The 27,209-nt window shown below is 41.7% G+C and overlaps 1 protein-coding gene across 2 annotated transcripts; it reads left to right on the top strand.

Moving 5' to 3' along the window:
- Window positions 1-5,150: 5,150 nt before the first annotated feature.
- Window positions 5,151-23,822, top strand: rgmd (RGM domain family, member D). Of its 2 annotated transcripts, XM_061780040.1 has the most exons (5): window positions 5,151-5,281; window positions 10,758-10,798; window positions 14,964-15,112; window positions 19,014-19,525; window positions 22,479-23,822. In XM_061780040.1, exons 2-5 carry the CDS (start codon window positions 10,761-10,763, stop codon window positions 23,172-23,174), a joined length of 1,395 nt encoding a protein of 464 aa, XP_061636024.1. In that variant the 5' UTR covers window positions 5,151-5,281; window positions 10,758-10,760; the 3' UTR covers window positions 23,175-23,822. The 2 variants fall into 2 exon arrangements, with proteins under 2 accessions (XP_061636024.1, XP_061636022.1); XM_061780038.1 differs by lacking the exons at window positions 5,151-5,281; window positions 10,758-10,798 and having other exon boundaries at window positions 14,882-15,112.
- Window positions 23,823-27,209: the final 3,387 nt, after the last annotated feature.

The following is a 27,209-nucleotide window of genomic DNA, read 5'->3' as shown; positions in this document are numbered from 1 at the left end:
TTTCACAGAGAGACACAGCATCCCACAATCTGCTAATTAGATGCTTGATGAGGTTAGAGCCAGCGACTGGACTGACATAAAATACTTGAACAGCGACAATTGCTTTCAATGCAACAGGGCGGGAGAAGTGAGTCTATGGTGTTAAACTTCACACCCTTGTCCCAGCATTACGGAATTCCCTTACACACAAGTATTGTCCTGCCTCTGTTCCGGCTTTGATACAACTTCTGAAGGTAAACAAAATGCTGGCTCAACTTTGTCCTCACTTCATTTGGTGCCAATGTCATTTATATTATTAAAGTACAGCAGTATTAAAAAAAGGACTTTTGGATGACTTTGTTCATACCCTCAAAGTTACTGCTTTTGTACCCTTGAATTTTACAGCTTGGCAACCTCCCTGTACCTGAAAAGATATTTGGAATCCAATAACTGGTTTAAATAGCATAGAAGGGACATAATGGACGACAGTGCAATCTCTAAAGTTGAAAACAGTCCATTCCAGAATGCTGGTAGAACTCTGGATTATTTGGATTTGTAAACAAATAATTATTTCCAGAGTCACATCTTCAAGCCCAATTTTTACATCATTTGCAGTCAAATGCGCTAACATGTAAAATCTAAAAAACATGCATCTCACTTTTTAGTATAAAACAAAGTTAAACCACTGTTAAAGATAGAGTATGCAGTATTTAAACTACTAGCAATATTTGCATGTACTCTGACTTCACTGCTCCCGCCCCCCGCCCGTGCGTCTCTGACGAAAGCCACGCCCCTCACCAATGTGATCATGCACGTTACATATGTTTACTCCTGTTTTGTTTCTGGATCTGTCCGATTTCCTCTTCTTAACTTTTGTTGCTAACCGGGGTTAAAATTCCAGCCTAATAAAAAAGGCCTGGTTGAGGCCTCTGGCCTCTTTGTGTGTGTGTGTGTGTGTGTGTGTGTGTGCGTGTGTGTGCATGTGCAAATGATTGACAGACTACTCGGTCATCTCTTCTGTCTCTACAGTCTATGATGGGCTTTTCCTGTTGCACCGTGAAAAGTTGTAAAATAGTAATTAAAATTCAATTTGAGGCAAAAGATGGGGCCAGAGGGTTGATTTTTTTCAAAAGATCATTTTAATAACATTCTACAGTCAGGTCATAGAGACAGTTTTAACATATAGTGTATCACAATAAGTTTTCTTTAAACAGCAAATTCTACCTTTAACACGTGACAAAACATATTCTCGACATCTGGCGGAACACCCCACCCCCAAAATAAAAACACCCCCATTTGTTGAGCCATTAACATTGCATCGTCAAAGAGAGCAAGCCATTTCCAACATAGATTGGTTCATAATTTGTACAAATAACAGGCCTACATGGGGACTGATTTCCACCCAACAGTTACGCTATGGGAATGCTGGAGAAGAACCACTGCTTTGAATGTGAGCCCACTTACTTGATGTAACTTCAAGTGTATAATTTTCTTACATTTTTCTTCCCTTAACACCTCTTGCAATAAGTGTCACAAAACAGCCCAAGAAAAAAACAAAACATGAGTCAATTCTTGAATGCACACTGAACTAAGGTCTTGAATGTTTTGTGCAGTTTACCGCGTTTTCCCCAAAGATTTAGTTTTTCCAAATTAGATTTCCAGAATGTTTACGACCACAGAGGTGTTCAGATTTAGAGGCTTCGCTATATAAATGTATTACTACTTATGACAGGGTGGCAAATACCGTAATGCCATGAATACATGCACTGAACACTATTGTGCATCCATACAGTTTCTGTCACCTCTTGTGGTCCGGGTCACGGATGAAGCCGGGGACTGGCCCAGTTTGGATTGGTCACCAGTCATAGGGCACAAAAAGACAGACAACCTTTCGATTCCAAAGTGGGAGCACAAATGTTAGGTATGTGTAGCACAAAACTACCGCTGACAGCTGAGATTCGAACCCAGAATGCCAGCCACATGCGGCAACCTATTTTCATGGGACTTTTTCATCCCGAAACAATCCCACAAGAGCACACTCATGTTAAACAAAAGAATACCTGCACTTAACATTGTAGACCAGAACCACCCCCCGCCTGGCCCCTCCACCCCGCCCCAAGCACCCACCTCCCCACCCCACGCTCGTCTGAGATCAACAAAAATTGCCTGGCACCTTCTTTGTGCCGTGAGAGGTGGCAACAACTGCTTGCAATGTTTGTGAGGGAGCACAACTCGGCATGCGACGCGAGCTCGAGCACAAAGTGTCGCGTGAGCACCGACATACAAGAATGCACCGGCGCACGCGCCACACGGCCGTCGCTCGATTTAACCTTCCACTGAATGCCAGTGCGACGCCAGCCAGACTTTGTGTGGCCGCATACCACTGAGAAGAAGATATGGAAAAAATCTGCGGCCCAACAAATCTTACAGATTACGTGACTCCTCTCAGCTCTGGCTTCAGTAATGCCCCCAAATCCAATGGTGCAATTTGGGCCTTTTATCTCCAGCGAAGAAATGAATCTCTGTGCCCACTTGTTGATGGGACGTGTGTGTGTGTGCCTTTAAAATTCCTACATGTGTTTGTGTGTTGGTAACAGATAGTCAAGGCATGGGAGAGGGGATTACACGTAGGAATAGCAATGGATCAACTGAAACACAACATTGGCTTGATTTTTTTTAATTGCCTCTCGCCTGCGATGAATGGCCCCCGCAGCTGTCTGCGTGAACAGCTGCTTGCCTAAAATGTTTGGATGGAATACACTCTGGGAGTAGGGTGGAAAGAACAATGCTGCATGAATCATATGCAAGCGGTGAGTTTTTTTTTTCTTCTTCCCAGTTTTACAACCCGTTCAAGGAAAAAAGAATCACTTTTTGTTTGACGCTCGCATCTGTTCCATTTCCCTGGGCGCTTGCAATGACGCATTATGTATGCAACAAAATGAAATCATACATAAAGTGAAATGCTACAATGTCTCTTTTTTTCCCTTTTCAGTTTAGAATTTGTGAGTTTACAAGTTGAATTTATTGCTGTAGGAAGAAGCAGGGTACTGCAAAGATCCGATGATGCAGTACGTTTGGATAGCTTGCATGTTTTTCAGACTTTAATTAAGCAGTGTTGTTTGGCTCTCCCCCCTTCTCGCTTTGCCCCGAGGCCTTGTGTCTGACTTCTCTGTATCCATAAATCACCAGAAACACATTCATGTATCAAGCAGCGAGCGTGCCTAGTTGATCTCCCAAAGTTAATCGCATTCACATCTCCTAGTTGTCTTTGTAACCTACCAACACATGACAGGACAAAAGCCAGACACAATAACACCCATAAAATTGGAAAGTAGACCAATATTTTGGGTAAAAGTATACAGTCATACAAGCTTTGGACATCGAATAATAACAATCCATAACATCACACAAAGGCACGTCACTAAATCTCATTGCATTCTGCATCAAATGATTAACTGTGTCTGTTTTGCTTTTTCTTTTGGGTGTCTGTGAAACCTTTCCTGGAAGAGGGACAGTGGTGAGAGAAAGTGGGAAGGAAAAATATCCACTGGAAGTTACCATCAAGTGAACGAGCTTGCAGAAAAGAACAAGTGTTTCAGTTTCCTGATAGCTGTTGATAACTGACTTTTTCTTAAGCTGCTTTGTAACCAGTTTGTCCGTATGCTTCAGGTCATTGTCCATTTGGAAGACCCATTTGCGCCAATGCTTTAACACCCTAGCTGATGTCTTGAGATGTTGCTTCAGTATTTCCACATAATGTTCTTTCCTCATGATGCCATCTAATTTGTGAAGTGCGCCGGTCCCTCACGTACCCAAACAATACCACAACATGAAGCTGCCACGCCTGTATTTCAGTAAGGTTGGTGTCTCTGGCATTTTAGTCACATCTGTTTTTGATGTAGGACAAAAAGATACACTGGGTGAAGATGCAGACTGCTCCATGAGCCGCTTGCGATAGCTGACGACTGGCATCACTCGTGTTTAAAAAGAGCGTTAATTTTTGCGTCCCAGAATTTTTGCGGAACGGAAGATGAATGAATGAATAACAAATATATATATATATATATATATATATATATATATATAAAATATAAAGATTAAATATATATCAAGCGTGCAACCCATTGACTTCAATCTGTTGCATTCTTCATTTGAAATGCTTTTCCAGGCCTTTACTGCAGCCTCTTTCAGTTCAACGCCAGTAGTTTATTTCTTTTTCAGGACATTCCAAATTGTTGTATCAGTTATGCCCAACGTTTGTGCAATAACTGATCGATTTTCCCTCTTCTCTCAGCTTCAAAATGGTTTGCTCTTCTCCCATAGACAACTCTGTGGTCGTCATGTTTGCTTAACAGCAAATGCTGTTTTCACTGGTGAAACCCAAAGCGAAAACAAGCACTATCTAATGTTTACTCAATCAATCTAAAAGGCAACACCTGAATCCACCTATAAACACCCATCAGTCACATGTTCCAATACTTTTGCTCACTTGAAAAGTGGGTGGGTTCAAACAAAAAGTGCTCTGTCCGGAGATGTTTAACACATCTAGATCTAAATACCATGAAATAAAAGCTGGAATTCTGAATTTATGTCTCATATTCATCTTTTGATCTGAAACCCAATTCCCTTGCCATTCCAATACTTTTAGAAGGGACTGTACATAGAGTATAAATCATAAATATGTTAAGATATAAAAGTGGAGAGACAAATGGAGGTGGGACTCGGGGGTTGGATGTGGATCAACAGACAGACCTCTCATTCACGTTACAAACATACTCGGCTTACACTGGGGCCAGCCAGTGACTGCGCTCTTCTGTTTCGCTGAAGGAATTTGTAGAGAATACAGGACGGTTTCCAAAAGTGACATATGCTTTCAAGCCTTCCAATAATCTATAAACCCCAAGAAGCACATATGTAGTGGTGTGTGTGTGTGTTGGGGTGGTGGTGGGGGGGGGGGGGGGGGGGGGGGGTTCTGTTGTTTGCAAGCATGCGTCGATCTGTGATTAATGTGCTTCAATCTTTTTTCCATTCGGTGTGAAGCGCCCAGCCCAGATATGTTGGAATTAGGCCTCATCGCTCACTACCATCCTGCCCTAATCAAAGTGCCGATTCTTGAAACAGACAGCTGCTGTCATGTGCCTTGATTCCAATGGCTATCTGTCCCCGTGGCTGCCCGAGTACTTAGTTGACCAGCTGAGGTTGTTGGGGAACGAGGGGCTGACGGCGTCTACCAATTGAAACTGCTGTTAGAGAGGGGCGCTTCAATTCACATATACCATCTTATACCACAAGCATACTGAAGGTAAGTTTACCTGTTGTCTTCTTTCTCTGCATTACAGCTGAGGAAGCTTATTGAGAAAATAAATCTCAGACATCAGTCGCTAATGACTGGCTTTGAATGCTATTTTCAATGAAAATCGTTACTAAAATGGTCTGGAAATCAACCACAAACCACAAACAAAGTAGCCTATTCAAGGGTGGCTGACAGTAGCAGTAAGGTAATCTATAGTGTCAATTTCTGTGCGTGAGCAGAATGGACCTATATAACTGTACATTTTGATATTTAATTTCAAATAAATGTTCGAAATATCTGCTATATTTTCTATCCTGAAAATACATTTCCCAGCAAAGCCCGGTTAATTCCTCCTCTAACAGGTCTGAGTGCAATGCAGTGAGGCAAGTTGGCTGGTAATGCTGCACATGCTTGCAACGTTCCTCCACATTTAACATACTAAAGTCAAGCTCGAGGTAACATTCCCTGAATGCCTTCTTGGGCTAAGATTTTAAGAGATTAAAGTGGCCAAATATATATGTATCCTGCAATGAGTTATTGTCTGCACAGTTATTCCTGTTACGGGCTAGTTATCAGGGTGGGCCTGGGCAGAAATAATAGCAAGTGTTGAGTACTGACTACAGACTGGGCTAACTCACTTTACTCATATTGTAACAAACTTACATTGCACTAAAGAGTGGGAAAATAACCACTGCTGAAATCAAACTAATTGCAACGTAGGAAAGCAGTACTGCACGTGGCTCATACCTGGGTGGTCTGTACAATATGGCTAAAAAGTAGTAACTACGTTGACATCTACAACAAAAGAACTGAGTGAACACAACAGAGTCCGCTGTGTTTAGCCTTAGTGTGAAGAGACTTACCTCCCAGGTACAGACGAGAATCTCCCTCTGAAATGTTTGTCACCGCATCACGAAACAGCCAAGTGTTAGTTATTAGTAAGTACACAACTTATTATTTAAGTTTTAATATACAGCGATGTACTTCATTTTACAAAAACATGCACCATCAAGCGTTATCAAAGGGTGACTTATGGTATTACTTTTAAACTTGTGTGACCGTTATAATGGTAAAATGTTATTTCAAACATTGCCCGGACAAGAAAAAAAAAAAAGTTTTATGAAGGCCACAGTTTGGCTCTTATTCTGATTAAACATTTGTATTTATCATTTTCTATGGGGGAAAAAATACCCAGAATTGATATTATTCTACCTTGGAGGTTCCACTGTATAATCTCAACAATATGATCTTGAGTTCACCCAATTTTTGAAAAAAAAAGGTAAGAATGTTACAGTCTGAAAACATTACAATTTCTCGATTAGATCCCCATTCAAGGATTCAAGATCGTGGGGAGCTTAACCATCAAAACACATGCACACAAACACAAAGACAGCCCTTTGGGGTCAAAGTTCAAATGGCCCTGAACTCCCCTCTCACCCTGTCTACTGAGAACATCACAGGTCCCTCTGTGTGCTGCTCTCCATTTATTTTCCCCATCATTCCTCATCAGGCCTGCATGACCCCCTCACCCCAGAGCTAGGGTTACCTTGTCAGTTGACTGTCTATTCACAAGCATGGAGCTTGACGCTGTGTCGACAGTTACTCTGCAGAAAGGAAAAGGAAGGAAGAGGAAGAGAGTCACTTATATGTGATTGCAACAAAAACATAGAAGATACAGCTGAATGACCAACATTTGTTGTTTCCATTCTTGTTGGCTTGATAGGACTCTCAGCAGGAACCGGTATTGACCAATACAGCCTAACCATTTTACAAATAAAATATTGATTTGAGTCCATCTGTAGAAGCTGTTTGCAGTGAGTGATGACATAGACTGCTGTGTTAGCTTTTGACAAGTTAGTTGTCATATGCTACTCACTCAAAAGGTAAAGTGTACTATGTATGTATGTACAGTATGTTCGACATCATATTGGTGGTTGATTTTAATTTTTTAATTATTTATCAGTCTGTTAGTTTTAAAAAACATTTTAAAAAAAGATCTGCGTGGTACATCAGCGATGCAAGGTTTATTAAATTAAGAATGTGTTTACAGACTGTTTTTATTGTTTCTAACTTCTGCTCAAACTTGTATGACATTTGTTCAAATTAGTGTGTTCTACTTTAGACATTCCACTGTTCTGATATAAAAATAAATCAATGAGGGCACTAGGTTTGAGATGATTTACATATGATAATTGTTGTTTATTCAAAGGAGAAGGCCCACATAAGAGGGCAAACAAACTGCTTGGATACCTGTTGAGGGGTACCTATAAAAACACTGCAGACCAACCTGCCCCCTCCCTTCTGCGTGCTGTCAGCTATCATTCAGGGTTCTGTAAGTGGGATGCTTGAGTGGAGATGCTATCACCCTTGGCCCATATGCATTCACACCGTGGTTGCCATTATCTCTAGTGAGATAACAGATCTCCTCGACAGGCGAGAGGCCTGAACCAGACTGACACACACTCACTTTCGGAATCTGCTATCTCATTCCTGTTCTCTGTTACTGTTACTAGGCCTTTTCATTTCAAAGACAGGTTCTTCAAAAACAAACAAAACAGCCCAATTTGTTATGCTTCCTGTTTAAAATTCAATAAGTGTGTCCTCTTGTAGCTGAGGCGGCAAAGAGCGCGTGCTACTACGTGATTGCAATCGGTGATGTCGGCCAGTGGCAGAATCATGAGACGCCTCTCAGATGACGGCTCTGAATGAGCATGTAATTCAGCAAAGTGTCGGAAACATCCATCCATCCATCCATTTTCTTTACTGCTTGTCCTCACTAGGGTCCCGGGGTGCTGGAGCCTATCCCAGCTATCTTCGGGCGGGAGGCGGGGTACACCCTGAACAGGTCGCCAGCCAATCGCAGGGCAAATAGAAACAAACAACCATTCGCACTCACATTCACACCTACAGGGAATTTTAGAGTCCTCAATCAACCTAAAACGCTTGTTTTTGGGATGTGGGAGGAAACCTGAGTGCACGGAGAAAACCCATCCGGGGACAGGGAGAACATCCAAACTCCACATAGGCCGGTATTCGAACCCCGGTCCACAGCACTGTGAGGCAGATGTGCTAACCAGACGTCCACCGTTCCGCCGTGTCGGAAACATGACAGTTCAAACACTTCCTGAGACCATTTCCATTTTTATCACTTTGTAAACATTGCATTTCCTGTTAAACAATATTGCTGAAGGGTTAACCAGCCGTGTAAACTCAAAGCGAGAGTGAACAGGCAATTGAGCACAAATCTTGTCATCATAAAAAAAAAAAAGAATAATAATAATAATAATGAATTTTCTGGCGGCACGGTGGACGACTGGTTAGAGCGTCAGCCTCACAGTTCTGAGGGCCAGGTTTCAATCCCCGGCCCCGCCTGTGTGGAGTTTGCATGTTCTCCCCGTGCCTGCGTGGGTTTTCTCCGGGCATTCCGGTTTCCTCCCACATCCCAAAAACATGCATTAATTGGAGACTCTAAATTGCCCGTAGGTGTGACTGTGAGTGCGAATGGTTGTTTGTTTGTATGTGCCCTGCGATTGGCTGGCAACCAGTTCAGCGTGTACCCCGCCTCCTGCCCGATGATAGCTGGGATAGCCTCCAGCACGCCCACGACCCTAGTGAGGAGAAGCGGTTCAGAAAATGGATGGATGGATGGATGAATTTCCTCAGCTAGTATCTCGGCATCTCATAGGCGGCATGTCCTAATTTGTCACTGGGTGCGTCGTCCAGTAAAGACAACTAAACCACTCACTACGTCCACTAAAGACAAATCCATCTATCCATCCATTTTCTATAGTGCTTTTTAGGGTCGCAATGAGCTCTAGCCTATTCCCATCTGATTTTTTTTTAAACGGGTACATCCTGGACAGCTCGCTAGCCAATTACGGGGCACATATAGAATAGTAGCTCAGATGTGTGGAGTCTTGCTTGAAATGTGGGTGTTTTAAAAAAGATGCAGTTAAAGACAGTGAGGTGGTTATTCCAAAATGTTGTATACGCCCATGTTTGTGTTCTAGCACATTTTATTTAAACTCCACTTTCACTTGGCAGGACTTTAAAAATACTGACATTATTGTTTATTATTATTCCTTACATGTGTACAAACAAATCCCCCCCTCCCCCCACAGCAGTTGAGTAAATGACCACACCAGCCACTATGTGTTTAAATAGGGTATAAACACATTGAGGGCACTGGTCCAGATACTATGGGTAACGTCAGAACAGTTGCACGTTGTGGTGGTCCCGAGCCGGCGGTGTTTTTCAGGCCCTGTCCACCAGACCACAGCACACTGGGCCCAATAACAAAAACAAGCATCCTGGTGTGGAGCTGGTCCCACAGTGTGAGGACCGTAATGAGGAACATGTGGAGCTGCCTAGACACACAGTCAGTGGAAACCCAATCCTTCAACCCCCCCTCCCCCACTTCGACACCCCACCCACCCATTCCTTCACCCATCCCCCATTCCTTCTCGCTTCTCACTTGCTCACGTTGCTTTAGTTTTGGAACCTTCTCTCGAGTATAAATCCCTTGTGGAACTTACACTGTACGTCTCTAGAAATTATACAATGCATTACTAAAAGTCTTTTAGTTGGCTTTAGAGTTGCTATTTTCTGTGTCCCGCAATTAAATACAGTCTTGAGGAAACATGGTAAAAGAAAGATTTCTTTCTCCTCACATCAAGCTTGACAGGTGGTCCAGGACTTCCTTTCATGTGTTGAAGTCATCCTTACCGTGCACCTGGATCAATTAGCTGCTTGCTTCACTGATCATTGGGTTTGTGTTCATTAGTAGCTCTCCAGGTTGCGGATGATCTGCTCTACAAAGTTAATTTCGCTGCTCTATCATGACTTGAGCTTTTTTTTTTTAACATCCAGCGTCAAATGTCACTTTAAAGTGCCTTTAGTGCCCTCATCTGAATAGTTTTTACATAGTTTCATTGTCCACATGTTATTTGATAAAACGAGTCATTGTTATCATATATAATCTATGTTCATACTCATTGAACATTTTGCATGTGTCCCTGAAATTGCTGTCAACACTGTCAATATGGGGTAACTGTCCCTTTAAGAAAGTTTCAGTGCTATTAGACAAACATTTTGTCTTTCTTCAGTGGACGCTGAAACAGTGGATAGTTGCAGAGTAAATATTTACACTTAAGTTTTGTCATTTTCATTATAACGTGTGTAGTTGGATGTTGTCGAACTTAACATATCCACTCTGTCATAGTGAAATATCAATTGATAAACTCACATACAGTAGTTTGCTGTTTGCGTAAACATTGTCTACTTGCTTAATTTTAAAAAATGTGGGAGGTTAACCAATATGCATTTATAACAGCATAATATATACTATACTTAATACAATAAATAAGAAGTTCAATGAAAAATTACAACTTATTGGGGTAAAAGGGGGAATTCTCAAAAGCACCTTATGGTGACATTGACTATCCTGCTGTTTTAATCTGAAATAAACCATGGGCTGTCCTTTTAGGAAATGCCGTCAACTGGTCAGGAGGACGGGGAGCGTAGCAGGTGAGCGCAGTAGCATTTGAAGATGCTCTACACTACATTAACACTGGCCCCCCGAAATCCAAAACAGTCCCATCTAAACTGTCAAAGGGAGAAGTAAATCATCATTTCCATCAGTAGTTTGGTTAACTGCGCTATGATTCTGTAAATTCTTAGGATTAGGATAGCTGCATCAGCGACAGCAACATGCCTAATTTGTCAATAAATAGAACAAAAGTTGGATACAATCCATGAACAAGTGACACAAATAGCAAAAATCTCTTTTGTGCTTTTTATATTTTTCCCATTCCACTCTAATGTTCCCAAGTGATTTCTCTGTCTACCCTTAACAAATGAACCGTACCAGGACAAGAAAAAACAACGGTATTGGTTAGATATTTGTGGATTTGTTACACATGTTGGGTGTTTACATTTTGAACACTAAAATGGAATTTTGTTTTGAGAGCGACACTGTTCTAATAAAAACTGAAAAAGGAGAATATACAGTACATGTTTAGTGTTCATTGACCAAATACATTAGCAATGGTGGACCGTTATGCTTCGCCATCAATATGTCCAATGCCCCAATGAAGTAATACGAGTCAAATCTTTGCGAAACGTCACGTGACCAAACCCAGAAAACAGGTTAGCGGACTTCCTGTGTATGCTGCAATAACGAGCATAACTACGGGTTGATGAGATGATGGTTTGACCTAACTGTACGGTAAAATTGTGTTTTCTTTATGGCTGGTCTCTTCGGACAAAAGTTAAATACAGGACATGTATTGTATATCCTTTATTTATACAAATATGATATATGTAAACACAAATGAAGCCTAAATATCGGATATAGTCATCTCGGATGGCTCTGCGGTGACATCTTGTGTTAAACAAGACAATTTAGATGTTCAAAGTTCCTACGGGTGCTTTGTTCCAGTCACCTGCTATAGGGTGCCACCATTTACCCGTGCCGGAAGGAAGCTCTTTTACCTTTTTTGCTGAATGCGAAACTAGGTATTGAATATACCCTATTTAAAGTTTAAAACAAAAATGTGGTTTGGATAACCAACTACTAGCCTGGCATACATATTACAGCACTTTCAGTAATTTTTGCAGGTCTGTGTGAATGTAACTTTTCAAAATTGCAAAGAAAAAACATACCCGTTTTCACCTGGTTGTTCTGATGTAAACATACCCTCAGTCTACATTATTTAGGTGGATTTAAAACGTCAGCATTCAGACCATCAACTGAGCTAGCCCCCGAAATTAGCTGAACAAACAGAGTAGAGCCGAGCTCTCCAAGGAATAAACTTGGCACACTGGGTCTAGTGTGACAGGGATCCTTGTAGCTCAGAACAATCCAAAAGTTCCACTTGGGTTGAGCTGTCTTCGTTTCCCCCCTCCACTCGAAATATCAGCCCCACATCAACATGGGCCCGTAAAGACCTTTCACAAGGCTGACAGGCCACCTGAATCACACAATTGTGCGGCCGGAGGGGCCGGCATGTGTACAGAAGACGCAGTGATCCAGCAACTGTCTGGGTTCACTTCTCCTCTCTCTTATAAAGTCAGCAGGCCCAAATGTCCCAGCGGTACCAAAACAACACATTAACTTTTAATCCATTTCGAGAAAACAATTATGCAACTGTTGGGTTTTTCATAACGCCAACATTTTATAAGGTAATGGCTGGGCGCATTAAAATTCTTGGTTCGCATGGCTCAAACAGCCTACAGCACGTCCCAGGTGAGGGCTGAAAGCTTGAGTGGCCGTGTCTTTGCAGATGGTCCGGCAGCTGTGCAAATGAAAGATGAAGTGTCGTTGAAGGAGCGAGAGAAAGAGCGAGAGAGAGAAGTGGAAAGTTGGCCACAAAAGGGAAAGAGTAACATACAAGTCACTCGCTGAAAAAGTCATGGAAAAATTAATGGCGGTCAGAGATTTGCAGTGAAAAAAACAACAACAACAAAAATCACTGACTTGAGTCTTTTACTCCTCAGCCACAATAACAGATAAAACACATGTTTGATAGATAAAACAACCCTACACAGTGATAAACTAACTAAGAAATTAAAGCAATTTTGATAAAGGGGAAAAACGTGTACTATCTTGACCTTACCACTTATCATGTGAGCCATTAGGCAAGTCATATTTGCAACACCATAACATTTTGTTTTACCAAAGAAGAGTTAGATATAATGTGTTAGTTTGCACCTATAACTGTCACTGAAGCACCTTCAGGAGTGAGAAAACAGGGGACAGCCTCCTGGCCTGATGTTGTAAACATTTGCCTACAGGAGGAGGAAGGAGGTGTTAAAGAGGACAGATGCACGAAATGCTTCGTACTACAAGTCTGAAGCATAACGTCCTTAAGCTGCAATGCCTGTTTCAGTTCTGTGATAATACATTTTATTCACTAATTTTAAAAAAAAGAAGGTTGTGCTTTTGTATAGCTATTATACAGAATTACCGTAGTACTGTGTTCGGGCCACACTGGCGTGAAGAAAAAGTTGGGGAGTCAAGAATGTCTAAGATTTACTGTATGTGAAAAATCCTGTTGCAAGAAGCAATTCCTACTCGTTGAAGGAAAAAGTTCAACTGTTTGTTACAAGGATATAAATTTGAAATAAGATGTTTTTACATACCCTATAAAAAAAAGACATGCTTTTTTTTCTTCAGTCTCACATGAAATTAGACAAAACCTTTCCTGTTTTAGTTCAATTAAGATTAAGACCAAAATTATTATTATTTATTAATAATGAGTATTATTATCGTAAATAAGAGATTTTTTTTAAAACAATTATTCATTCCTTTTTTTCAAAGTCAGAAGTTTACATACGTCTCATTAGTATTTGGTACCATTGCCTTTAAACTACGGGTATATGACTTGCGTCAAACTATTTGGGTATCGTTCCACAAGCCTCTCACAATAGTTCGCAAGAATTTTGGTCCATTCCCCCTGACAGAACTGTTGTGACTGAGCCAAGTTGGTAGGCCACCTTGCTCACACATGCCTTTTTAGGTCTGCCGATACATTTTCAATAGGATTGAGATTAGGGCTTTGTGATAGCAACTCCAAAACGTTGACTTTTTTTTTCAGCCACTTTGTAACCAGTTTGGCAGTAAGCTTCGGGTCACTGTCCAATTGGAAGACTCATTTGCGCCCAAGTTTTAACTTCCTGACTGATGTCTTGAGATGTTGCTTCAGTAGTTACGCGTAATTTTCTTTTCTCATGCTGCCATCTATTTTGTGAGCCAGTCCCTCCTGTAGCCAAATAACCCCACAGCATGATGTTGCCACCCCGGTATTTGAAAGTTGGAAGGTGTTCTCAGGCTTGCAAGCGTCCCTCATTATGACCTAAAACAGGTCAAATAGACAACTCCTAAACCAGCAGGCTGCGGCTTCACAAAGATGTAAAGTTTTTAAAGTGCCTCATTTACCAAGTAAGAAAAAACTTAGGAAACAATGACAAGTGACTCGCAGTCATAAGAGACACAACTACCATGGGCTCACATTCAATCACCATTATGTTAACCTTGGACTACGAAAAAGAGCAATGTCACACATGGTCATCTGTGTCTACCTAAAAATGTCAACATTTCAGCCTACAAGAACTCCACTTCAAACTTGTCATGTTTCAAGTCTGTAAACAAAAAAATTATATATTTAACACCATTTCGTGTGGCTGAATTTGCTTTGAGTCATGTTATTTTATTAAGATTTAATTCATAATAGTTAAACTTATATTGTTGGTCAATACTCACCAGTTACTCAGTACTTCAGTAGTTTTGTTTCACTAAATACTTAATCTTACTCAAGTATTTTTATTTAAAAACAATTTTTTTTTACCTTTACTTGAGTAATATTATTATAAAGTAACAGTCCTCTTACTTGAGTATAAGTTTTTGGTAATTCTGCTCACCTCTGCTTAACAAACTCTAATTCTCCAATTACAACGTCACACCATGAAGCACTTTTGCAATGTCCTCACCCCCTAAGTAAATTGCCACTGCATGTAAATATCAAGTGGTTAGTTAAAAAAATAAAAAGTCCTCCATTGTCCAGCCATCGCCTCTGGGCCCCCCAGTCCGCGCTCGAAACCCCTCCCCGTAGAACCGCCCTGAAAACAGGGGACCTTTTTGAATGACAGCGCTTGGGGAGCAAGACGAATTTTGCTCTGATTTCCCCCGCAGCCGCAGCGTCGATGAGAAGCAGTCGAGGAACTCCATTCTAACTGAATGGATTGGCATGGGGAGAAGCGGACCTCAGATCACGGCTAAGCTGCAGCTTTGGGACTGTGTAACGCTGACGATGGTTGTTATTTCGCTACTCTATCCACCAGGTAAGTGGTGCGTGAGAGCGTGAGGCCAAATCCGTGCTGCTCCACTCCCAGCCCGGCGTGCGGAGCAGCCGCGCTTGCTGTACTCACCCGGATCGGGAGAAGGAACAAAAACTTTTTAAAATGTTTCCGAGCGTTATTTTGCTCAACTTTAACTAACTCACGTTTCCCTAATGTGCAACTATTAAAATTAATTCTCGTCAAACTATTGTGAGTAAAGAAAGTTAGTAAAAGCTTTTGAGCCCACCGCCGGGACAAAGTACCCCTGCCCCTAACTTCTTTAGCCAAGCAGCGCGAGTTAACTCAACTTTGCCTCACCTTTTAGACTACATTGGTCCGAAATTTGGAAAAAAAATAAACCACACCATCTTTTAAACACCCCACCTTGCTCTCGTTAAGGTAAATATCGCTGTTTAACTTAAAACACAATTTAGTTTTTTTTTTTTTTTTTTTTAAAGCGGGGGGTTGGGGGGCTTATGGTTAGCTAGCTAGCGTCTCTTACTAGCAGGCATTCGAAAATAAAAACACAAAGTTGGCGTTTTTAGGGCAGCAAACGAGGCTAATTGAGACATAGAATGCTTGATTTGTTAACACGTCACGAGTGGAACGAGGATGCCCACCTTGTCGTCGAAGCAAGTCACACTGACGTTGTTTGTGCTCGAGTTATGAACTTTATTAGCCAACCATGAATGGAGGCGATGGAGGGGGGTGTCCACTGTTGAGCCATTTGGCACGACACGAGAAACCAAACCGCTAGCTAACCACAAAGTCGTGTTTCGATAGGATGGAGATGTTTATATTTTCATTTTTTTCCCAAATCATAGTTTTCCTTCTTACTTTTGTTTGAATGTTGAGAATGTAAATAGTTCGTATTAACTCCTTTGGTATAGGGAAAACACTCTTGAGACAAAAAAAATAATAATTATTTTGGGACCCACAGGCTGGAATAGTTAAAGTAGAAATTACATCTTTATGTTTGCTTTTGCTTCAAAAAGTATTATTAAACAGAAATAGAAATTTGTTGCAAAAGTTGACTGGATGTGGCACACAAACTTCTAAGTATTAATGTCGCTGGAAAAGTTGTTTGACTGTTACTTTTTTATTGTTTTTATTTATTTGTACGTATCACTGGTGGTGGAGTGGTACACTTGCCTGACTTGGGTTCAGGTGACCGTGTGAAAGGTCATCTACATCTATTTTATGTGCCTCGAGATTGAGAAGTCACCTTGGGAAGGATCCAGCTCACCAGCAACCCTGAACAACAACAAAGAAAACATAGAAAATTGATGTATATATTTGTAGATGGTATTTTGACATACAATATATTGATCACAGGAGTTGTGCCTCAGTGGCGGTCTGTGGATGTAGTGCAGCTTCCCACAGCTGACGTCATTTTTGCCTTCTTTGGACAGCAAACAGGCTGAGCCTGAATAAACAGTGGTGTTTGCAGCCAAGTGGAGCACATTATTTTGCCTCCATTGCTTCAAGGTGCAATTAATCGCCTATCAATTTTAACACATTGAGGAATTTATAATGACTGATTAATTGATGATCATGCCCATTTCTTTGTAGGCATTCCATGTCTCATTGTGAACACATAAATGGCAATATTGGGTGCTAAACATATCCTTTCAAAACAACTCATCTCCATCTTATACAAATGAATGCGAGGAGACTCTTTCTGGTCCTCATAGTGGTCGTCTGGAGACGAACGGAGGCTGACGGTTTCTCATGGCGGTGATTGTCAGAGGGTGTCAATCAGAGCAGACTCTGCTGACCCCCGATACGAGGGAGCTGATGCCGGTTGGAATTCCGAGGAGGGATGTTGAATGCCTCCAGCTTGACCTCCTTTACCACATCTCTGTTTTATCAGGGCTAGTGTTGAAGTGCCGCGGCAGTGACGTGCATTAATCATCTGTCACCCCCCCCTCTCTACTCACACAGAGACACACCTCTGTGAAAGGGAAGAGTTGGTGGTGCGAAATATTCCCATGGACAGTGTTGATAGTATCTGTCCAAGATGTGAGCCTTGGCGAAAACTGATGATACATTGTTGTCCTTGATTACCTCTGTCAAGGTTTCTGAAACTTTTTTTTAAGATGGCAAGCTATCAATATACATAACAATGTATATGAAACAAGAATCAAAAACCTCTGACATGAAATTATGTACCTCCTCAATGATCATAAAATAACTTGTAGCATTTGAATTGTCCAATCCCTGTACAACACGTTTTACATTTTCATTGTAGTTTTTTTTTTTTTTTTTTTTTTTAAGTAAGCTTGAGTTGAAGTGCATAGGCCAAGGAAGAATCGATTGTGTAAGCATTGTGAAATGATTTTTTTGGGTGAACGATACATGGATTAGGCACAGGCGTCATAATCGATTAATTCATCGTAAAGAATTGGTTGATTGTGTAGAAATGATTGTTGATTAATCTTGCCTTGACAAAGACAAAATGGAGTGCATTACTAGGCTGCCACCAGAAGAGGTACCATTGTTTCTCTTTCATCCTAGTTTCTGGTCTTTTTAAGAAGAACATAACATCACCTACAGAAATATTGAGCTACAGACCTCTGAGTAGCATTTGTGATTCATCCAAGTTTTTTTTTCTTCATAAATAGTTAATTCTTCTCAATGATTTTTTTTGTCAAATGATCATTCCTACTAAACAACTCTTTGTGACATACTGTATTTTGAGCTTCTTCTTCTATGATCATATAGTCACTAGGTGGCAGCCGATGACCATGAAATGCCATGGATGCTGGCCATCTGACATTTTATCAGTGGTTATCAATGACATTTGCCAACCCTCTATTAAGTTTCTGTGAAATGTGTATGTGCGTTTTTTTTGTTTGTTAATTTGAAATCAACAAACAGCAAATGGGTGAAAACAATAATTCTCGCCTTTTGGAGGTATAACCAGTAGGTGGGAGCCAATGAAGTTTGTTTAGCCCTGGTGGAGGTCAGCACTCATTGACACTCGAGTAGTAAAGTAAACCCTCCGTAGATGGGTTTTTGCACGTATCATTTTTTTGCCCCCACTCCCATAAAACAGACAGATAATTTATCCATAAGACTCCAGTTTTAAGACTGCAAGTTTCCAAACAGCATGGCCTTGAGTGATAGCCTTCGTGTTATCTGCCCACCGTACGCCAAGCCCTGGTGTGCCATGTAGTGTAGTTTAATGGACCTCGAATACCTCTGTAGCAGCCAAATCACGTTCAACACCCTCAGGCTAACCAACACAGGTTGGTTTCCCTCTAACCGTGGAGGCTGCTTGCGATTTCTGGGAGGGCTCTTTTGAAGACGGAGCGTTTGGAAATTTGTCGGCTCAGGTTTTAATGACTTGGTGATAGTGGAGACTTTTCACTAGGGGGGCCAGGTGTACTGAAGTGATTAGATGGGCATAACAATCCATGAATTCTGTCGATTCTGTGGAATGATATTGGGTCGTGACCCTAAATTCAGGATGATTTTCATAGTCGTTTTTTTTTTTTTAGTAAGTTTGAGTGGCGGTGCTTGGGCCAAGGAAGCATCTATTTTGTAAACATTGTGAGATTTTTAATTTCTCAATGAAAGTAATGCATGGATTAGGCACGGTTATGATAATCGATTCATTAGTCGTTAAGAATTGGATGAAGGCTCTGGGAAGTTGGACTACATCCATAGCAGCATTATTTTTAAAACAGGAGTCCAGAACATTCAGAAAGAGGTTCTGCCATCCCTTTAAAAATAATAATAATCGTTATTTCATTTTACCATAATCAAGTACATGTAGCCAAATGACAGAATTGTTCTGGTGCTGAGCCCAATTAGGATTTGTTTGGCCTTGGTGGAGAAGGACGATTACGGATATCTTGGTTATCTCTCTGACGCTCGTGGCTCTGGTTTTGTTTTCCAGCCTCTGGTCAGCAGTGTCGCATCCAACGCTGCAATACTGAGTACGTGGCATCTACCTCACCCTCAAATGGCCTGCAGGAGGACACGCCGCCCGACGTGGACTACTGCATCGCGTTGCGGGCCTACGCCTTGTGCACCCGTCGGCAGGCCCGGAGCTGCCGCGGCGACCTGGTCTACCACTCAGCCGTCTTCCGCATCAAGGAGTTATTCTCCCAGCACAACTGCTCCAGCGACGGACCAACATCTTCCGCCAAGGTCCCCAGCACGTCCCGGCCGGCCGTGTCGGAGCTGTGCAACTACGAGAACCGGGTGCTCGCCGCCGGTTCGGGCGGCCAGCAGAAGAAGTACGCCCACTGTGGATTATTCGGAGACCCGCACCTACGGACTTTCCGGGACGAGTTCCAAACCTGCAAGGTGGAAGGGGCGTGGCCTCTGATCGACAACCGATTCCTGTCCGTGCAGGTGACCAACGTGCCTGTCGTCCTTGGCTCCAGCGCCACTGCAACCAGCAAGGTAAGGATTGCCTGTGTGCTATTATTAGAACTAAGAATGGGCATAACAATCAATTTAAATTGACAGGCAGCTTAATAGGAATGTTCAGAATGTTCAGAGCGTTCAAAGAGATTCTCCCATCCAATTAAAAATCTTAAAAAAATAAATAAAAATCCCAATAGTCAATTAAGGAAATCCAGTCAACCAACGCGCAACTACCTTGACCCAGAACTACTACAAACAACCACGGAGTCTGGGTTTTGGAACGTTAGCGTGCTAGCTCAAGCCTCGAACCTCGCCGTAAAGCAAAACGTGAAGTTAATCGTCATTCCACGGTGCCTCTCGAGTCTCCCCGGCATTCCTGCCGTCTCGCAGCGGCCTCAGATCTACGAGGGGGGAGAACTAAAGAAAGAAAGAGAAAAGGGGGGGGGATGAATAGGGAGAGTCCTTCACCGGTATTGAATCACTGACATGCTTGAGCGCTCTACCTTTAACACATGGGTGGTCATATGGTAGTGATTAACGCTCACTCAAACATTCTCCTCCGCCGCCGCAATCTGGAATGTTTTTGTCACCCCTCTGGCCAAGTAATTAGCCCCGCACTGTGTGTAAATATGGAATGATGTGGAAAAATAGAAGAATAATTGGAAAGGAGTGTCCTTCATGTCGTAATTACTGAAAGAAGTAGCACTAGCACAAGAGTATCCCAAAACCTTTCACCTGAACCAAACCTAGTAAAATATACCCAGCACAGCCATAACACGGAGATATACGCTACATAAAGTGATGATAAAGAATACACGTGGTTTCATCACAACAAAATAAATGATGTGGCAATTTGCAGATCAATACAGCAGCATTTTACTCTTGACAGTTGGCGATCTCAGGAAAATGAACCCGCTTTGGGCCACACTTTGGGAAACCCTGGCCTAACACAAAGACTTACATTAGGGTAATTAAAGTGGGGCAATGTTATGAAATTTTAAAGAGTATACCCTTTAAAACTGACATAAGCAGATGTCTCGGGGAATGACACTTTTACACAATTCCAATACGCTACTCTAAGGCAAAAGGTCCTTATTTTGCCTATAATACATTAAAACAGAAACAAACCCCATAGATCAAAGTAGTGTTGTAGTGGTTTTTTAACATTTTTTTCAAATTTTTTTAAATAGCCTTACGCGAACCTGAAAGTGAGTGGAGGTGTATCTCTGCAAGTACCCGCATTTCCCCCATCGCGCCCTCAGAGTTGGTTTCAACTTGCCAGACAGGAAATCATCCGTCATGGTGCAGTATCCTTTCCAAAAGTGTAAACTTTGTCAAGTACTTTCAAAGAAACGGCCGCTTCGGGGGCTCCTGATTTGTTTATTTCGTTTTTGGAGCTCAGCTGGAATACAAATCACTGTCACTGCTCGTACAAACGCTGGCACGACAGTCTGACTGGGGAGAGGGAAGAAAAGATACTGGCTCATATAACATGCTGGTCATTGTTGTTTTTCAAAGTTGGGTTCAAATGGATGGAGGGTTGGCCATAGATTATTTCACCCAGGAAAAGAAACAAATGGGATTTAAATGTTTGGTTCTCTGCTGCCACCTTGTGGTTATGGTCCTGCAACCACCTAATTTAGGACAATGAGGGGGAACCTTGTTTTTCCTTATCAGGGGCATTTCATTTTTTTTTCTTTCCGTCCGTCTAAGGCCAAAATCAATTCATGAAAAAATGATGCGCCGAACACACAAACATTTAATTTGAGTGTTTTGGGGGGATTTTCCCAAACCCTTCTTCTGAGGTTTTATTAGGATCAGAGCACAGAGGTGTGACGATCCTTTTGAAAAGTATTCCTATACTGGCAACTAAATCAACTTTTGTGGGGCTTCAGCATGCTGTAAACTCACAATCATTTTACAAACGTGCATTCTGGTGAAAATGTACAACAACAAAAAACTCTCTTATTGCTCTGTTTATGGTACTTGTTTTAAGAAATCTTGCCAAGTCAAATTTTCCTGTTCTATTGGGAGTTTATTTTGTTTAAATGAAAAAACAAACCTAATTTCTTTATTTTTTTCCCATCTTTTTTTAAGCCCAGTTTTTGTGAGTGGTCAGTCATGGTTTGATGGTGTCGTTTTTAGAGGATTTGGGCCATTTACGGTTTGCTTTTAGAACTGCATGGTGGTCCGGTTAAAGACGTATTTACAAAACACTCAAGTAAATGTGCTATTGGTATTAGTTGTTAATAGTGCTGCAACTTTTATTGAATTTAATTATAATTTAATGTAATTATTTGTAGAACCAAGTATTCTACCAATTATTCCAGCGATTACTGTTGGATGATTGGATAAAAATGGGTTTAGCATCATTCAACACATTAATGTGATTGAGAGGTGCAGGTATTATTTTGTCCACCTGGGGTCGGCATCTTTACGTTCCACTGTAGTCGCTGTGACTTTTGAGTGTGGCGTGTGTTAAAAGGCGGGGCCTGGCCTGGCGCGTTAGGTCGGCATCAGCAAATGACAACGTAGACTTTGCTGGCTGTTAACTGGCTTATACGTTAGCCAGCCTGCATGTTGAGTGACTCGCGTGAGTTGTGGCAGGTGGATCATTGACCATCTGCGGGGGCAATACAGTACTTTCTAACGAGCAATGGTAGGCTATATAACATGAGCTAACATCGCTACGTTACATAGTGTTGGCAACTGTAGATGTGCTGTTGTGGTACGCATTGCACTTTGATCTTCTTTGTTAAGTATGAAATCATCCCAAATTTTGGACATTTTCTGTCTTTCCTCCTGGCTCTTTCCCTTTGTGCCACTTTATTTCCATCTGCTGTAACAATAGTCCATGTGAAAAAATTATCCCTGCAAGCTTTGAGGCATAGATTTTGTTTCGCCTCTTTCGTAATCAAATTATTCGAGTTATTCGATTACTCAGTGCAGCCCTAGGAGTTAATGTTATTTTTTCCCCTTCTGTTTCCAGATCACGGTCATCTTCAAGTCGTATCATGGCTGCACGGACCAGAAAGTGTACCAGGCTACCACAGATGACCTGCCGTTGGCCTTTCAGGATGGCACTCGTAGCGGCGGCGAGAGTGGTAGCCTGACCATCGCGGAGCGGGGCGGCTCCGGAGCAGGCCGCCAGGTGAAGATCCAGGCGCGTTACATCGGCACGTCCATCATCGTGCGGCGCGTGGGCAGCTACTTGACCTTCGCCATCCGTATGCCCGAGGACACGCTGGACTTTTCCGAGGACAATGGTGGCCTGCAGCTCTGCCTGCACGGCTGCCCGCGCAACGAGCTCATCAAGGAACACACGCTCGGCCGCCAGAGCAAGCAGCACCGGCAGCCGGGCGCCGCCACTGAGTTGGGTCCGCTACGGCCCCCTCACCAGGGCTACACGGTGGAGCGAGCCACGGCCAAGTGTAGAGAGACTCTGCAGGTGGAGGACGTTTACTTCCAGTCCTGCGTGTTCGACCTACTGACCACGGGAGACCCCGAGTTCTCCATGGCGGCTTACGGTGCCCTGGAGGATTTAAGGGCGCTGCCGCCTAGCAAACTCAAGCAGAACTCCCCGAGGAGTCCGCGTCTGTACAACAGAGGAGCGTCACAGACGGTAGCAGTCAACGGCCCAGCTTCCGTTGTCACACTCGTACTCCTCATTGTGCTGCTTTTGTAAAAAAATATATACAATACATTCTTTGGAAAAAGACTGGTGGAAGCATCACCAGCTTGAGGGAAGACTGACAAGAACGCCATCCTAATATTTGTTAATTTGGAACTGTTATAGCTTTTGAAGGATTGCAATATGGCAAAATGGATTCACACAAGGCAATAACCTGTTCCGTCATTTGCCTTTTTTTTTGTACATACAAACGCTTCACTCCATGTTTGTAATACCGTGCACACTCTGCCATGCAGCGTCTCCAGCCATAGCAACAGCACTTACCATTATCAACAGGCATGTTTTGTGTATTTAAATGTTATTTCACAGCATGACATGCTAAATACACAAGCTCCAACAACTGAATGTAAAAACTACCTATCCACCTTACAGTATGTAAACGTGATGCATTTGGTCATTCTGTAAAACACTCCCCCTTCAAGCTGTTTGGCTGCCAGTTTTAAAAGGTAAAGGGATAAAAAAAATCTTTATATAATAATATATTAAAAGCGTGTATATATGTGTTTTATATTGTGTACATTTGCTGATGTATAGTTGTTTTATCTCTAATATGTTTTACATTTGTTGTGTTCTCTAGGCTATTTTAGTAAATAAGCTGTGTTCTTCCCTATGTAATTTTCCATATTAAAGTGTTGGACAGTCCTACATTATTTCCCTGTATTTCCCCCCCCCCCCCTCTTAGTTTTATAGGTTAGTGAAAGAGGAAGATGTGAGTCAGTTACGTACTGTCAAGGTGGTCCTCTTTCTATCCTATCGTTCCTTCCAGGGGGAGTATGACTTGGCATTTCCTGCTTTAAGATTGAAAAAAAAAAAAAAAAAAAACTCACAGTGTTTGGGTCAAGACCTTGTAAACACAGTTTAATATGTAAAACATGGAAAATCAAACTTTAAAATAAAATCGTAGTTCTTATTCAGTCCTGATGGGGTCATCAGTCCATAAGAGCTGAAAGCTAAAAGGGACTTTTGATAAGCAATGAAGCTTAACGTCTACCTGCACTATTACATTTAGAAAGTGTCATTATTGTACAAGTCTTGTGTTACATTGCAAGTGTAAGACTATCATATACATATGAAAGAAAATCACTGCAGACAGCATCTCAAATTATGTGTGTGAAAGTTTTTCAGTTCAGGCCATGACATCACAGACAATTATGATGATGCACCAGTGTAATAGTTAAAGGAAAATATCTGAAAAGCAGCGTACCACTTATCCTGTCCAGTTCAGGGCCACAGGTGAGCTGGAGCCTTACCCAGCTGACTGGGTGAGAGGTGGCGTATCAATCACAAGGAACATAGAGACAAAACACAACTATGAACAATTTACAGTCTTCAGTAAATGTATATTTTTAAATGTGTATGAATAACCCCATGAAAAAAGAAATGTACATATAAAGTCCCTGACATGGGATTCGAACCCAGATTCTTTTAACTGTGAGGCAGAGGTACCAACCACGTGCCAATTGTGGTCACCCACATTACTTCCTGCTTCAGGCAAAATCATGTATGGTTGAAGGGCAGAGCCTCATGCATCATGAAAACCTAATACTGTAACGATTAAATACAATTCTAAAAGTTCTGTAGTCTGTACTTTGTATATATATATATTTTAACCCAATAATGATGATCCATGATTTCAGTCAAAATTACTGAATTTGCATATTTCCTGTTCACGTCCACGGGCCAGATGCGAAGTGCAACAGCAAGGAGCTGAGCCTTGGAGATTGCGCAATCCTTCACCATCTATTAGTACTTGCTGGACTACAACAGAGGAGACAGTTTTAATATGCACTCTAATCTTCCATAGTCATGTCAATGTATTTAACATTGGTATGTTCCATATTTAGTTTTCCTGATCACATATCCAATTCAATTTATGTATAAAACAGTAAAAGTACATTTAAAAACAAGTGTGGACCAAAGTGCTGTACATCTGTACATTTCAATTATGAAAATAACAATCAAAATATCAAATATAACACTAATAAACAGCATAATATGGCAGATAAAGTGTAAGGCAGACAGTGCTGTGCCTTATAAACATTGTAGCGGACTTACTATTAGGTCTATTAGGGCTATTGCCTGAGACCGCAAGAATTCTAGGGGCCATAAGCGTCTCATAAATATGGATTATTTAAGTTTTCTTTCATTTAAACCAATAATTATTGTTTTTGTCTTAATTCACACACTTAAAAAAAATACATCAAAATGCTAAATCTATCATGATCGTTTTGACCGCGTCCGCTTCCCTTCTCATGCAATGGACTCACCCATTTTCTTACTGCACATGTGCAGACTTGATTAAGGAAGACAAACTTGTTGAACCAGTTGTCAGCAAAATGAAGCAGCAGCTGCAGTCCCTGCATTCTAAAATGATGGTCCAAATGAAAGCCAAACGTAAGAAATTATATCCAACCTCAAACAATTTTTCAAAACTGGAATTACGGCATTTAATCAATAAAGGAAGACAGGGGATAATCTGCTTCAAACATTAAGGCAAAAAATAACTGTTTACCAGTTCTTAATGTCAGACTGCTAATTAAATAGCAACTATGCCACCCCACGTGTTTGGCTTATGCTCTAAATTTGTAAATCTGACTCTAATGTCAGTCCCTCACCAGCAATACACCTCACCGAACTTCACTGGGTTCGGGTATGATTATGAAGTTAGGGTAAGGTAAGAAGTAGGGTAGGGTAAAGGAGGGTTAGGGTTAGAGTACGACAATGGTTTAATTGGGTTCCTTCCAGGATAAAACAGACGAGACATCATACTAATATTAACATTTCCAATTCACAATTAGGAAATGCTGACACTGCCAGTACCAAATCCGCTTTTTGTCATTTACAGCTTGTTTTTATGGAATCTGAATAGTAAAATTGCATGACATCCTATTTAAAAAAATAATAATATTTTTTCCATATACAAATTGAAACTGATCCGATGTGGTCGGTAAAATATCAAGTATGCCATTTGAATAAGCTACGTGATTTACGTGCAGTGTGAACGAGGCCTTAGAAAGAACTATTGAATGCATGGCATGTAGCACCAGTAGCGAAAGTAAGTCTGCATACATTAACAATTCATGCGTTTTAATTAGCAAGACATGCACGGAATGTATTTAAATTGTCAGCTGAGAGCAACATGATTTGTCACATACACCATCATACTTAATCCCCTCACGTCCTGCTTAGTCTTACGAAGCGAGGATTTGGAACATGTCGCCGCTGACGTGTCACCACACTTCATTAAAGGGCCTCGCAGATGCTATTCTGAAGAGGATGCAGCAGGTGACTGGATGGATGCACGTCCTGCCTGACTCGTGACTGGCTCTTGAATTCCGGGTTTCTGGCGTCGGTGTCACGGCAAAGTGACGCCGATGTTTGTGGCGGGGGAGGGAAAGGCATACGCTATTTTTAAAAACGCTGCAGGCCTAGTCTTGATTCATGTCATGTATTGACGTGACAGGCAGCGCCACGACAATACCATCGTAAACCCACGAGAGAGCCTTTGTCTCTCCCACATGTTGGAAGTTTTTGTGACAACTCGGGTGCATACAAGGTGGTTCAAATCCATGGTTTCAAAATCTAGATCCACTTTGGGAAAGGTGCAAAATCCCTTCATCCAAAAGCTGGGCATAGGCTAGCGTGTTCATTTATCGGTTTGATTTTTCTAATTGAGTGCAATGGAAATTTACCAGAGCAGGCTGTTCTTTGCTTTAGTCTGGGTGAAGCAGCATGTGGCCAAGGTTTTTTTTTTAATTTTGTATTTATTTATTTATTTATTGTGTACGCTGTGTTCAATTACTGTAACTGTATACAATTGTAACTTTCTGCCACTGTCTTCTTCTTCTTTTCCTTTCGGCTTGTCCCTTTAGGGGTCGCCACAGCGCGTCATCTTTTCCCATGAAAGCATATCTCCTGCATCCTCCTCTCGCACACCAACTGCCCTCATGTCTTCCCTCACGACATCCATCAACCTTCTCTTTGGTTTTCCTCCAGCTCTCTTGCCTGGCACCTCCATCCTCATCATCC

The sequence above is a fragment of the Phyllopteryx taeniolatus genome, chromosome 7 (genome assembly GCF_024500385.1).
Source record: "Phyllopteryx taeniolatus isolate TA_2022b chromosome 7, UOR_Ptae_1.2, whole genome shotgun sequence".
In the NCBI taxonomy this organism is placed as follows: domain Eukaryota; kingdom Metazoa; phylum Chordata; class Actinopteri; order Syngnathiformes; family Syngnathidae; genus Phyllopteryx; species Phyllopteryx taeniolatus.
Note: the sequence above shows the minus strand (reverse complement) of the source record. Positions and strands in the feature narration are given on the sequence as shown.